Source organism: Mauremys mutica, chromosome 3 (assembly GCF_020497125.1).
Source record: "Mauremys mutica isolate MM-2020 ecotype Southern chromosome 3, ASM2049712v1, whole genome shotgun sequence".
Taxonomy (NCBI): domain Eukaryota; kingdom Metazoa; phylum Chordata; order Testudines; family Geoemydidae; genus Mauremys; species Mauremys mutica.
The window spans coordinates 177,682,231-177,696,075 of NC_059074.1; the positions used below are offsets into that span (position 1 = coordinate 177,682,231).

The window sequence follows — 13,845 nt, forward strand, 5'->3', positions numbered from 1 at the left end:
TGTGGTTGAGAAGTATGGCTGATAAACTGAAATTTAAAACAGCTATTTCCCAACCACCTCACTGAGGGTCTCAGGTTTGCACAGCTAATTTTAATGTGTGTTGTCAGCGATGCATGAAATAACCTGATAATCACTAGACTAATTCCACATGTTAAGAGAAAGATTATTTCCAATTTTAAATACTGCCTGCAGTGCAAAAGGCACATGTCCAACGATAGGAGATCTGGACAGGAATGTTTTAAGAAATGCTGTAATGCTTTCCAATAAAAAAACCAAACCATCAGATAAACACCACATTAGAAACTATCCAATTTGTTCCTACTCGCCCATGTTTACTGCTTTGTGTTCCTTTTACTAATGCTGTGTAGAAGCCATGTGGATAAGCCATATTTCAGGACACACAACGCACAGGTGAAACAATTCTTAATACAGAAACCCAGTGCTAATCCCTTCCAGATTCCATGACTAAATTTAACCATAGCTTCAAATTTGTGCTTCTTTAGGCAACTTTTTTCCTCTTTTTAACTTAGTATAATGGAGAGGAAACTGAAACCATGATGGAGCCCCCAGTAATAACAGAGCAGAAAGCATTCGTTTCACTCTTAGATGTCGGGATCGTTTAATACATATCCAATGTGCATTTAAGGCCTGATCCTGTGAGCTTCTGAGAGCCCTCAGATCCCACTGAATGCAAGTTGAGATGCTCATAATGCTGCAGGTTGAGGTTTTTAAAGATTATAGCCAAGTGACACAAAACCTACCTCCTGGCAGTCCTGAAGAAACTTTTGAAGATCTCTGTTGTCTTTCAACCTCATCAGAAGCTCACTGGCTGCCTCACGATTCTTCCTATGTCTATTTAAAAAACAAAAACAACACTTACATAGGCCCTTTTAAATAAAACTAAGATTTTATCATTTTTTGCAGCCTTTATGGAATATCTGTTATGAATGTGCGTGTGCTGGCAGCCTTACTTTGTTGCCTTTCAAATGGAAGACATTATTAAGGCTGGTTACCAAATGTGCTTATTTAAGTTTCCTATGCATTTTGTGACCTACTCTGGATTAGTTTTGAGATACAAGGCCAAGTTCTGTAGTCAGTCAGATTTTATGGTTGTCACTGAGTACAGAATTTGGTCTACTAGTTTTAAGACCACATGAAAGTTAAGACTTTGACAAAAAACCTTAAAAAGTCTTAATTAAATCACATATTACTTAACTAATTCAAAGCTTACACATGCTCTAAGGAGCTTTAATGTATTTTTCACTATGACGCAGCACCATTAGACCTGCTCCTACTGAACCATGCTGCAGTGGTTTCCACAATCCTCAAAATGCTGTGTTTAAGAACCAATTTATGTGTGGCCACACTTATATATTCTTGCAAACAGAAGCTTTATATTTCCAGAAACATTATTTATTTGAGGAAAAGGTTTAAGATCAAACTTGGTTGAGAAGAAAAGAAGGTTTCTCAGGAAACTCCATTTTCCCCCTCATAACTGCATTTGCTCACCGCAGGATTGGGTTGACTTCTTCTGGGTTGGGGTGGAGGTCTGAAAGACTTTGGTAGATGATCTGGCCATGAATAAGGTTCTCAGAGAAAGACTCTATTCTCAGCCACTCACAACTGCTTGTCTGAAAATGGCCACATAAGCTTTTAAATTAATTTCCCAAGACATTTCAGACAAGATTTTGGGTCTCACAGCACTTAAGTTGGGTATGTTTTCTGAGACCTCTCTTTCCCCCACCTCTCTTTTGAGAAGGAGATGGGTTAAATGGGAATGATATCTATTAAATCTGACAGGCAGAAATGGAGAGAATATGTTAGTTATGTATTGCGTAGCTGTTCATGTTTTACTGTATAAGCTCCTAGGGTGACAGGATAGGCACACATTTTTAAGAAGTCAAAACAAAAAGGAAGAATTCAGGAAATGAATTTGCAGGGTGATCCTGCTCGATAAAAAAGTGACCTGTTGCCAATAGTGAAATAAATTATAAAATTAAAAAGAGAATTTACAAGGTATTAACTTGAACCAAGTTAAATGTGCAGAGATCTTAGGGCAGGAGAATCTGGGGTTAAACAAAAGAGTGACAGAGCCACTAACGTCAGGGCCTTTGAGGGGAAAGCATATATGGATATCAAACAGATGATGGTGTAATTATTTTTCTCAGCATCATAATAGGCATAACCTTTGGAGCTCATGCTATTAGTTTAATTCCCAAAGTTCACGCAATAGTCTGGAGTGAGAAGAAAGGATTAGGGTCTTCTGAATTTTCACTTAAAAAAAAAGTATAACAGGAAGATCCAGTTTTATTCTAGGATTAAACGGTGAATGAAAGACTAATTCAGAGAAAGAAACATTAATTCTATAAATAATGGCTGTCCAATGGATAGGAGACATGGAACGCTTTGCAAGACCTTGGTATAGTTAACAAAACCTCAAGGACGGAGTCATACCTATCGCAATAGCTGACCCCTTCCAAAACTGCAATCCTGACTCACTTCATGACAAAATGCAAGACTCTCCTCTGCCATGGCATAATGGAGTTGGAGCTGTTGCATAACAATTTATGAGTATGGTATATCGGCCTGATTACTGAGATAAATATTGCATGAAGATAATGGGTTAACTCATTAGAAGTCTGCTCGAAAAAATAGGCAGGAGGGAGAAAGAGTGGCTCAAGACAAGCCTCCCCTAGCAAGCACTTGAGAGTTGTTAAGGGACAATGATAGAACCATTGGTTCTGAGAATTCTGGCTCAATCTCCTGCTGAGTCTTCAGGACTGGTTTGGCCAGAGGACCAAAGCCTGGGAACCGAGAAGAACAAAAGAAAGACAAAGCAGGGTTTAAAAGGGACGTTCTCTCAAGAGAGGAAGGTAGCTGTTCAGGGGAACCAGAATGAGACAGGACTGCTGGGGGTGTCTGGAGAAGGCCCCATGCTTAGATCACCATCACAGGATGTTAGGGATTTAGGTAAGATAGATGTGTGTAAATTGTTGTTTTTCAAATTCTTTTTTCTCTAAAAACTTTGTTCTTGCTGCTTAAACAAATACTACTTTGTTTTAAGAAGTTTCTCTAATCACTATATACCAGTGGTCACAGACACACATAGTCACCTGGAGGTAAGAATGGTTAATACATGGTACTGTGACCCTGGGTCCTAAGAGTGGGCGAACTCTGACACTGTGTGATAAGATAGGTAAATGCATGAACCCTGAGGGGGTGCACTCAGAGAGACCAGAAAGGGGACAACTAGTCCTGTAACCATAACACACGGCTTTCTAGTAACGTTAATGATGCTTGTAACAACAAGAACAACCAAAACTTTCTGCCTCCACTAGGCTCAAGTCAATACATGTTTGCTACTCAGAGTGGTAAAAGATCTTATTAATGAGCTAAAATCATTTTCTGAAGGGGATTCAACATTTACACATTTGAAAGAGTTTCCCCTTCGGCCTTCAATTCTTTAAAACACTTATGTATATGCCCAACAGATTTTTTCATAAACATATTCTTATTTATGACTTGTATTGCAATAGTGCATAGAGGTCCCATCAAAAATGGGGCCCCATTGTATTAGGTATTGTACACGCATATAATGACCCCAAGAGCTTAGTCTCTTCTTTGTGGGAGAATTATGAAGGATGTGAAATAGGAATGGTAGAGATATTAATCACTATCATATATCTGAATAAAATTACCCAGAAGGAGAGTGATAAAAGGTTGCTACAGTGTTACTGATACTTGCTCTATATGAAGGCACCTACGAACACTAATGAGTCAGAAAAATGGATAAACAAAGTCATGGTAGCTCAACAGTTAATCTGTGGGTTTCACTGAGCCTGAACAGGAATAGAAACTGAGGGCATGGCTACACTTGCAGATGTAGAGCACTGGGAGTTAAACCAGCCTTCGGAGACCGCAGCAGGGAAAATGCCGCTGAATGTTTACACTCTCAGTTGTGGCATGGCCACATTAGCAGCTCTTGCAACGCCACAAAGAGCAGTGCATTGTGGTAGCTATCTCAGCGTTCAAGTGGCTGCAACCTGCTTTTCAAATGTGGGGGTGGGGTGGAGTGTCACAGGGAGTGTGTTGTGTGTATGTGGGGGGAGAGAGAGTGGATTTTTGGGGTGCTGAGAGTGTGTCGGCATGCTGTCTTGTAAATTCAGACCACCCTCTCACACACTCACAGCAGCAACATACCACACTAATAGCTTGCTTTGTCCTAGAGCAGATAAGCATGCCAGCTGCCACAAACAGAGCTTTGACAGGGGTATCGGCATTCCTACAGCAGATTCCAGAACAATGACAAGAGTGGCCACTTGACTTAAGGGGATTATGGGACATTTCTGGAGGCTGATCAAAGCGCAGTAATGCAACACCTCGTTCACACTGACGCTGGGGCATGTCAACTGAGGCGTAACAAGCATTATGCGTCTCGTGGAGGTGGATTACCAAGAGCGTCCAGCTGCAGAGTCCAGGCGCTCTAAGTGCCTTGCCAGTGTGGACGGGTCAGGAGTTAGGGTGCCTGGGGCTGCTTTAATGCGCTCTAACTTGCAAGTGTAGCCAAGCCCTGCGACATCATTAAAGCAAGACTGTCAAACACTTGTGGAGGTAACTGCCTGCTGAGAGAGATCTATTAGTTTGGCTCTACCATTCCTGTTTGTTTCAACAAAGTTTATGCTGTTCAATTTTTTTTCTCATGGGAGGTGCAACTCTTCCACTGAAGGTGTCAGGAAACTCTCTTCCCTGAATTGACAACAACAATCTTGGAAGAAGTTACTCACAGCCACTTTGCCTATAGGATTTTCACGAGTGTAAAACCTGGCAAAAAAAGTTCCACTGTGACCTGGGTCAGTGATGCTGGTGTTTTAAAACTAGAACTTATTTTCAGAAATACGTGGCTCATCATCCACATAACCAGAATAGATGAGATCCTCTACCTCCTCCCAATAGAAAAAAGCCAAAGTCAAAAGATTTTTACTACAAAAACCTCAGCTTCTTATGCTTGCCAAGCACTGAGCAACGTCATGGATTTGGACTTGTTTGTTTAGGTTCTTCGTAGGGCTGTCAAGCCATTAAAAAAACAAATCACAATTAATCGTGCAAATAATCGTACTGTTAAACAAGAATAGAATACCATTTATTTAAATATTTTTGGATGTCTTCAACATTCTACATCTGTATTGATTTCAATTACAACACAGAATACAAAGTGTACAGTGCTCCCTTGATATTTATTTTTTATTACAAATATTTGCACTGTAAAAAAACCATAAGAAATAGTGTATTTCAATTCACCTAAAACAAGTACTGTAGTGCAGTGGTCCCCAACCTTTTCTGTGGGGCAGGCGCCGGACGACTAGCTGCCGAGGACCGTGGCTGCAGGACAAGCAGCTGCCGAAAGGCCACCGTGCCGAAAGGCAACGTCAAGACGTGTCACCGCCGAAACTCCACCGAAATTTGGTGGGATTTTGGCAGTAACACTTCTTGACATCCCCACTTCTCGATGGCATTTCAGCGGCTGCTTGTCAGGCGGCCAGTAGGCAGGCACACATGGATCATAGAATCTCAGGGTTGGAAGGGACCTCAGGAGGTCATCTAGTCCAACCCCCAACGGCGGGTGCCCATGCCCCGGCGGGTGCCATGGTGCCCACAGGCACCATGTTTGGGACCCCTGCTGTAGTGCAATCTCTTTATCATGAAATTGAACTTACAAATGTAGAATTATGTACAAAAAATAACTGCATTCAAAAATAAAACAATGTAAAACTTTAGAACCTACAAGTCCACTCAGTCCTATTTCAGCCAATTGGTCAGACAAACAAGTTTGGTTACAATTTGCATGAGATAATGCTGCCTGCTTCTTGTTTACAGTGTCACCTGAAAGAGAGAACAGATGTTCGCATTGCACTATCGTAGATATTTATGTGCCAGATGCGCTAAAGATTCATGTGTCCCTTCATGCTTCAACCACCATTCCAGAAGACATGCATCCATGCTGATGACGGGTTCTGCTCGATAATGATCCAAAGCAGAGTGGACTGATGCATATTCATTTTCATCATCTAAGTCAGATGCCACCAGCAGAAAGTTGATTTTATTTTTTGGTGGTTCTGGTTCTGTAGTTTCCACAGAGTGTTACTCTTTTAAGACATCTGAAAGCATTCTCCACACATTGTCCCTCCCAAATGTTGGAAAGCACTTCAGATTCTTAAACCTGGGGTTGAGTGCTGTAGCTATCCTTTGAAAGCTCACATTGGTACCTTCTTTGCATTTTGTCAAATCTGCTGTGAAAGTGTTCTTAAAACGAACATGTAATGGGTCATCATCTGAGACTGTTATAACATGAAATATATGGCAGAATGCATGTTAAACTGAACAGGAGACATACAATTATCCCCCCAATGCGTTCAATCACAAATTTAATTAACGCTTTTATTTTTGTTGAATGAGCATCATTACCATGGAAGCATGTCCTCTGGAATGGTGGACGAAGCATGAAGGGGCATATGAATGTTTATCATATCTGGCATGTAAATACCTTGTGATGCCGACTACAACAATGCCATACGAAGGCCTGTTCTCACTTTCAGGTGACATTGTAAACAAGAAGCAATCAGCAATATCTCCTGTAAAGGTAAACAAACTTGTTTGTCTTAGTGATTGGCTGAACAAGAAGTAGGACTGAGTGGACTTGTAGACTCTAAAGTTTTACATTGTTTTGTTTTTGAGTGCAGTTATGTAACAAAAAAAAATCTACATTTGTAAGTTACACTTTCACGATAAAGAGATTGCACTACAGTACTTGTATGATGTGAATTGAAAAATACTATTTCTTTTGTTCATCATTTTTACAGTGTAAATATTTGTAATAAAAATAATAATATAAAGTGAGCACTGTAAAAGACTTTGTTTATAATTAGGAAAGGCAACAGTACTAAATGTCACATTGCTGCATTTGGCCCTTGGAGCATCTTTGTATTCTGTGTTGTAATAGAAATCAATATATTTGAAAATACAGAAAAAACATCCATAAATATTTAATAAATTTCAATAAGTTTAACAGTGTAATTAATTTTTTTTAATCGCAGTTAATTTTTTTGAGTTAATTGCGTGAGTTAACTGTGATTAATCGACAGCCCAATTTCTTCGTTGTACACCCAGATGGAGCCTGACTGGGAGATATACTTTCTGTTAAACCAAGAGGTCTCCTTTAAACACATTCTCACAACACTCAAAACTTAGGGCTTGTCTTCACTACTGGGGTAAGTTGACCTAAGTTACACTACTCCAGCTATGTGAATAATGTAGCTGGAGTCGACATAGCTTAGGTTGACTTACCCCAGTCTCTTCACTGTGCTGTGTCGATGGGAGACACTCTCCAGTTGACTTATCTTACTCTTGGGGAGCTGGAGTACCGGAGTCGACCAGAGAGCACTCTGTCATTGATTTAGTGGGTCTAGTATATTGAAACCCGCTGCATCAATTGTAGCAGGGGCAATCTCCCCAGTTGTGAGGACAAGCCCTTACACTTTGTTTTTGAGGCTTATCGCTCTTAGAAACTTAACCGCAATTGCACGTATTTCCTTAATAGTATAACATTGGGTGTTTTTTGTAGTGTTCCACATAAATAGCTTTGGAAATGAGGAAATGTGTTGATGTAAAATGGAATCAAAAACAGTGTCTAGGATTTGCCTTGCATTCAAAGCAGGAACACGTACAGCCCATGTCATGCAGTTAAGGTCTGCAAGGCAGCCATCTAGGGTACCATAAAACGGTAAGGGGTAACAAGGAGGTTTCCACTGCAGGAAACAGTCACTTGACAACAAGACCCCTGAGTTTTGGGAGAACTTCTTTGAAGCATAGGAAATGGAAAGTGGTTTAGTCAGGCCTAGAATATCCCCACACTTCAGCTGCCTATTACCATAGCCTGGGCTTCAGGGAGAAGCTGACCAGAAGATTCTGTGTTCCTGGATCCACCCTTAATGATAGAGGTTGTAGGAAAAGGCTGGCTGACCAGAAGACAAGTTCCCTGCCTTAGCAAGTGGAAGGAAAAAGCTAAGGTGAAGGAGAGAGAAAATCAGAGAAGATGGGGAGGGAAAGTTTGGGGTTACCTGCTTTGTTTACTATGGATGAGTGGGAGGAAAGAACTTCTATCCCCATGCTAATAATATATTTAGTGCTGGCCTTTCAAGCAGTATAGCAACTATGGTGTAAAAATCATGTTATATTTCTGCCTAAGAAACAAAATCTTAGCTTGCAAAATCTAAGTCAGAATCAAGACAGAAGATGCTGTCATAGGCAGGTTGGGAAGCTTGCGCAATTGCCTTATTATTAAGAGAAAAATCCCTTGTTCTTTGTTTCCAAATATTGGTTTTTATTTTCCACTTCTCTTACTGGAGGAGCCATGAATGAGAAGCAGGTATTCATGAAAACTAGTCATCACCTGAGGAGAGTTAGTGACGTTTGAGGGTTGTTGAAAGCCTGGAACTTCTAAAATTCTGTGGTAATGCCAATGCCCAATGTGCCAGGCCATCAATACATCCTCTGCTTCTCCTCTAATATATACCGTGCCAGAAATAAACAGAGTATGGAAGCAAGATCCCTACATTGCTAGAGACTGTATAGTTGTAACTGTTCAAGCCTAGGCAGACAAAGTGAAATCAGTGCTGGTGCTGACTGGGTATACACTGTGTCCTGGTGTTGATTAAAAGATAATTTGGCAGCAGTGTGACATTTAGTACTGTTATTGCCTTTCCTAATTATAAACAGAGTCTTCTAGGAGAAGTTGAATAGTCCCTCATAGAGCAGAGACGTATATTTGTACGAGGACATGCGGGCAGGACCATTCTAGTGGCCACTGTGCTGTGTATCTCAGTTCAGGTTCTTTGCTGGAGGAGTGCGAAGCTCTGCAGAGTCAGCACACTTGGGCCCTGGAATGAAATTGAGCCTCAGGTCACTTTCAAGGGATCCCATCTTTCTGGCAATTGGAGCATCATTGCTGGGATCTAAAGGGAGCCATATCCACTCCATCCTGGTCAGACAGAGGATCACTGAAACGTGCAGGGCTAAAGGAATCCTTCTGAAGAGATCTCTGGTAATCACTGGTAACAGAAATATTCTGCCTTTCTCTGTGAGGGCATCTTGGTGGGCCATAACTGAGGCAGAATGCATACAGGCTAGAGGCATTTGCTTTACCCGGAAAGAGAAGAAAGGCAAATGACTAAATGGAATATCCTACAGTACTTCACTTAGGTTCGTCCTCGGAGAGAAGAGCAATTGGCTATTGCTGAGCTTCTCTGAAGGAGAAACTTATGTAATTAGAGTAAGATGAGTATCTGGTATAAGGATCAAAAGTATTATTTGGCATAAAGGTTCTACATAAGTTAATTATTATTATTATTATTGTGCTTTGTGATCTAAGGATAAAAGTGCATCAAAAGCATTAGGTTCATTCTCATCACAATTAAACATTCTGAATTTACAAAAGAAGAATGCTTACAACCTACAGCTGCCACGTCCCAGCAATAAGGACAAAAAAATAGCCTGTTTTAGGATGAGAGGGACATTTTAACCAATGTTTTCTAATCTGATTTCATAAAAAGGGGCAGGGAACCTCTGTTATACCTTGGGAATCGTGATCAAAGCCAAGTGGGTAGGACAGGTACAATTTCACTTGCACTCCAGAGGAGCCACCTTCCTTCTTTGGAGAAGGACAGGAATACATTAATCTAATTAAATTAGCCAGGTGATAGCAGGGAACTTTAGACTTGTGGAACCAGGGAAGGCTAGTTCTAAGGCTCCCTCAATTCATAATATAAACAGTCTATGAATGCTATGATACAATGAAATAGCAACTGTTTCACAGCCAAATCCTACTTTTAGCTCACTATTTCAAATGTCTCCAGAAGGAGGCAAAGGTCATATTTGATTACGATTAGCCCATCTCATTTTTGAAGCATTCTGGTTCCTAATGTTTTTATAAGACAAAGAAAACATACCATATTCGGATTTTCTGATACATCCCTTTGCCTTAACCATCTACAAGAAAACTGGATTAAAACATACAGTGGTTGAGTTTCAGGTCACTTAGGTCAGCTTCGCACTGGTGTAACTCTACTGAGTCCAGTAGAGTTCTTCCCTGTTTACACTGATGTAAGAGAGAGAAGCAAACCCACTTTCCAGTATACTTCATCTTAATTCCTTGCTCCTAGGAGCTGGGATTTTCTACATCTCAGTACTAATCCAACTGGTACCAGTGCTTCACGCTAGGAAATCTCCACAGTCCAAAGGATAAAGGCAAATTCAGAAAAGAAATCAAGTTCTGGGTGAGCAGGCTGGGAAGTCTGATGCACAACAGTTACTAAAACTCTTAGCAAACTTTACCTGTCATCAATAGAGTCCACTTTCTCTTGGATCTTGTCAGAGTTAATGTTCCCATCGCTAAAGAGCCTTCTGCCAGTTTCTACAACTGCATTGAGCTTTTCCTCATTGGCATCCATTGTGGTCATGAAATCCTCCTGTTTTCTAATAGCAGCTTCTGCTCCTTCCAAGGTAGTGGGCATTTCAGTATGGGCCAAAACATACTCCTTTTAAGAAAAATATATCAGACAAAAAAGCATAAGACATGTTAACTGCTATTTGCTTGACAGAGAGAGCTTCCCCATACCGTGAACGCGAGAGTGTTTGCCAAGAACTGGTAGATATCAACTTGACGCAAAAGATCATTTTTGTGAAAAAAGCTTGATCTCTTTAGCTAGGCGACTGCAATAAGTGGTGTGAATTTGTGTGAGATTAAGGAACTAAATTACTGTCCACTTACCTGGTTATTAAGAAATGCTTCAGCTTGCTTAGTGTCTCTGAGAAACAGCTGGTAGGCATGAGACTGTGAAAGGAGGTTTTGCCTATTCTCCCACATTTTGTGAAGCTCATTCCACCCAGTGTCCAAAGCCTGCAGGCGCTGGCGTAAGAACATATACTGTGCATCAGTTTGTCCTTGGGTTACCATCTCGCCCATGTCTCTCATTTTCTGGTAGTCTTCCTCATAATTGTTGATTTCGTTCTTAATATTCTCATGCTGAGTGAGCAGCTTTTCAGCCTCTGTCAGTGTGTTTGGCATATCCTCTGAGGCAATCGCAGTCTGGGTTCTGGATAGCCAGGACTGGAAGTCGTCCAGGTCACGCAAAAACTGCTGTAGTTTGCTTGCCTCTCCAAGGGACTCTTCCCGGTTCTTGAGGGTGGTTTTCATTTCTTCCCACACATCACTGATTTCCGCAAGCCTCAACAGGATGGCCTGAGCCTGGTCAGGATGTTCAGATTCCAACTTTTCAGCCTCCTTTTGCAGGTCACTTAGCTTAGCCTCAATGGCTACCAAATCACGTTCCATACCCGTCAACTTCCTCTGAAGGGCCATTACTCCAGTCAGATCATTGCCCAGATCTTGTGTGGATTCAATTACTTTGGTCTTTTCCCTGATCCAGGATTTGGTTTCATTACACTCAAGGTGGTAATTCTGGATACTTAGAGCAGAGATAAGAGCATCTTTCTTTCTGTCCACCAGTTCTCTGAACTGGCTCCATCTAAAAATGGGGAGGAGAGAAAAGCAGAGAAACTGAGAGTAATATACAATAATGGTAAAGTCTAATGTCAACATTTCTGAATGAGGAAAATGGCTGAAGTAAGCCTATTGAACTTTTAAATAACCTCTTTTTGTTTTTGTTTCCCCTCCCCCCCCACAGTGAGCTACAGTGTATACTAGAAAACACCAGACAGCAACGGACTGGATCTCAACATTTTCACTTTTTGCAGGGTCAAATATTTTCTGCGGGTTACACTCTAACTCTCTGGATTTTCTGCATGGGGTGCGAATGCACATGAAGACTAGAACTAAGAATCTAAGACAGGTTTGTAAAATATGCTGTTCCAGTTTATTTTTACAACAAAATATTTAGTACAGTAAGTCTTCATATTATCACAGATTTATAGCTACAGTACTAAGGGCCTAATTCAGAGTCCATTGATGTCAATGGAACAAATCTGGCTTTGAATCAGGCCCTAAGAGAGAGGCAGAATTTTAAAAAAAAAAAACAGAACATCAGTTTTCACTAGGTGAAAATCAGACCCTGACAGTTTCAAAAACATACATATAAAATATACAGAAACACAAAAGAAACAATGCTACCCATCTCCTCTAATCTCAGGTTTCCACATGTCGTCCGTCATTAACCCACCTTGTGTTGAGTTTGTCTTGCTGAGCCTTGATCTCCTTTTCACTTGGATGACCACTGTGCATCAGCTGTCTAGCAATTTGATTTACCACTGCAACACGGGATGCCTGATTGTTCATTTCTGGTTCTAAGCTTTCAAATCTGAAAAAAAAAATCACAAAGGCATTGGGAACCCTCAGTCACAGACAAGATAAGACTAGAGTGAGGCACACAGGTAGCTGATGTACAACAAGACCTCCTCGCAATTCTATTCTCACCTGTGTTGGATCACTTCCAGGTCTTCAAGCTTCTCTGGAATCTGCATATTGTTAAGCCACTGCTCCTTTTCATCAATCCAAAGTTCACAAGCATCTGCTTCACTGAACATCTTATACAGAGCAAGGGTATCTTGCAGAGCCTGTTTACGGAGCCGTGTCAGTTCAGCGACCTCTTTGTATCTTTCCTCTATTCCAGACAACCTGCCTTGAACATCTGGAGATTCGGCATGTTCCTGAGGCAGAGCTTTTGCTTGTTCATGCAGTGAGTCAATGGTTGGCCTATAGTTTGCAATCTCTTCAGCAACATCTTTGTGTTTCTTGACCAAGGACTGAGTAGAATACTCATCATGGCCAACATCATTGCTGGAGACAATTTTGAGGATGTCCAACATCCATGCATCAATATCATCAGCATCAGCTTGGAACTGATGAAGAAGAGAGGCTTCCTCCAGGCGTTTCTTCCTAATGGCAGACAGCTCCTCCAGGTTAGCCCATTGCTCTCGCATATCCTTTATTCTCTCTCTAATTTTTTCAGACCCAAAGTGCTCCTCAGCAATCATACCTTCACCTTCTTTTATTGCCTGCTGGAAGTTGCCACTACGGCCACTCATTTCATCTTCAAACGCCTTATGCTTGCTCAAGAGACGGACAATGCTAGTTAGGTCCTTCCCATAGTCATCAGATGACAAGATCTGCTCCTTTTCTCTGATCCAGCCCTCTTCTTCTGCCATTTCCCAGAAGAATTTCCACAGACGCCTGGACTCTTCCAAGCGAGCTTGGCGTTCAGCTGCTAACTGGCACAGCTCTTGGTAACAAAACTCCATATGAGCTACACGATCTCTGATCACTTGTGGATCACATGGTTTGTAACCTGTTCAGACAGAAATGTATTAGAGTTCAAATTCACTTATTTTTACCTGTAAAGCCAGAGCACCGCAGACTCTTAATGCTTGCTTAGTAGGTCTCCATCACAGAGTAACAGAGTGCAGTAAAAGACCAGTGTTTAAGGGAATACTGGTCAAACCTCACTCTAAGTAATTTGTGTGTAAATCCTGAGTATTCTCTGTGAATTTAAAAAAAAATTACTTTGGATTTACTACCCTGATGAACTTAAGAGCAAAACTGCAGTATAAAAAACAGGCACATTTTACTCTAGTGTAACTTAGTGAAATTCCTCTTGATTTACATTAATGTGTATGAGATCAGAGTCAGATCCAATAACTTGAATTGTAACCATTAGAAAGAGGTGAAATGGGAAATCGTAAGGCAAAAGGAACAGCTATTAGCTACTAGTGTGAAACGCCATGCAAAATACATTGCCTTGATGAATTCTGAGAAGGAAACCGGCCAAATTCACCTCT

The 13,845-nt window shown here is 41.0% G+C and overlaps 1 protein-coding gene across 1 annotated transcript in view; it reads right to left on the reverse strand.

Annotated features, from left to right (window-relative positions):
- SPTBN1 (spectrin beta, non-erythrocytic 1) overlaps window positions 1–13,845 on the reverse strand; it is a 201,031-nt gene that overhangs the window by 47,781 nt on the left and 139,405 nt on the right. Inside the window, exons 14-18 of the mRNA XM_045008632.1 lie at window positions 12,485–13,355; window positions 12,231–12,368; window positions 10,823–11,579; window positions 10,387–10,589; window positions 762–852 (exon numbers count right to left, since the gene is read on the reverse strand). Coding sequence (XP_044864567.1) covers window positions 762–852; window positions 10,387–10,589; window positions 10,823–11,579; window positions 12,231–12,368; window positions 12,485–13,355 — 2,060 coding nt within the window. The remainder of the gene's footprint in view (window positions 1–761; window positions 853–10,386; window positions 10,590–10,822; window positions 11,580–12,230; window positions 12,369–12,484; window positions 13,356–13,845) is intronic.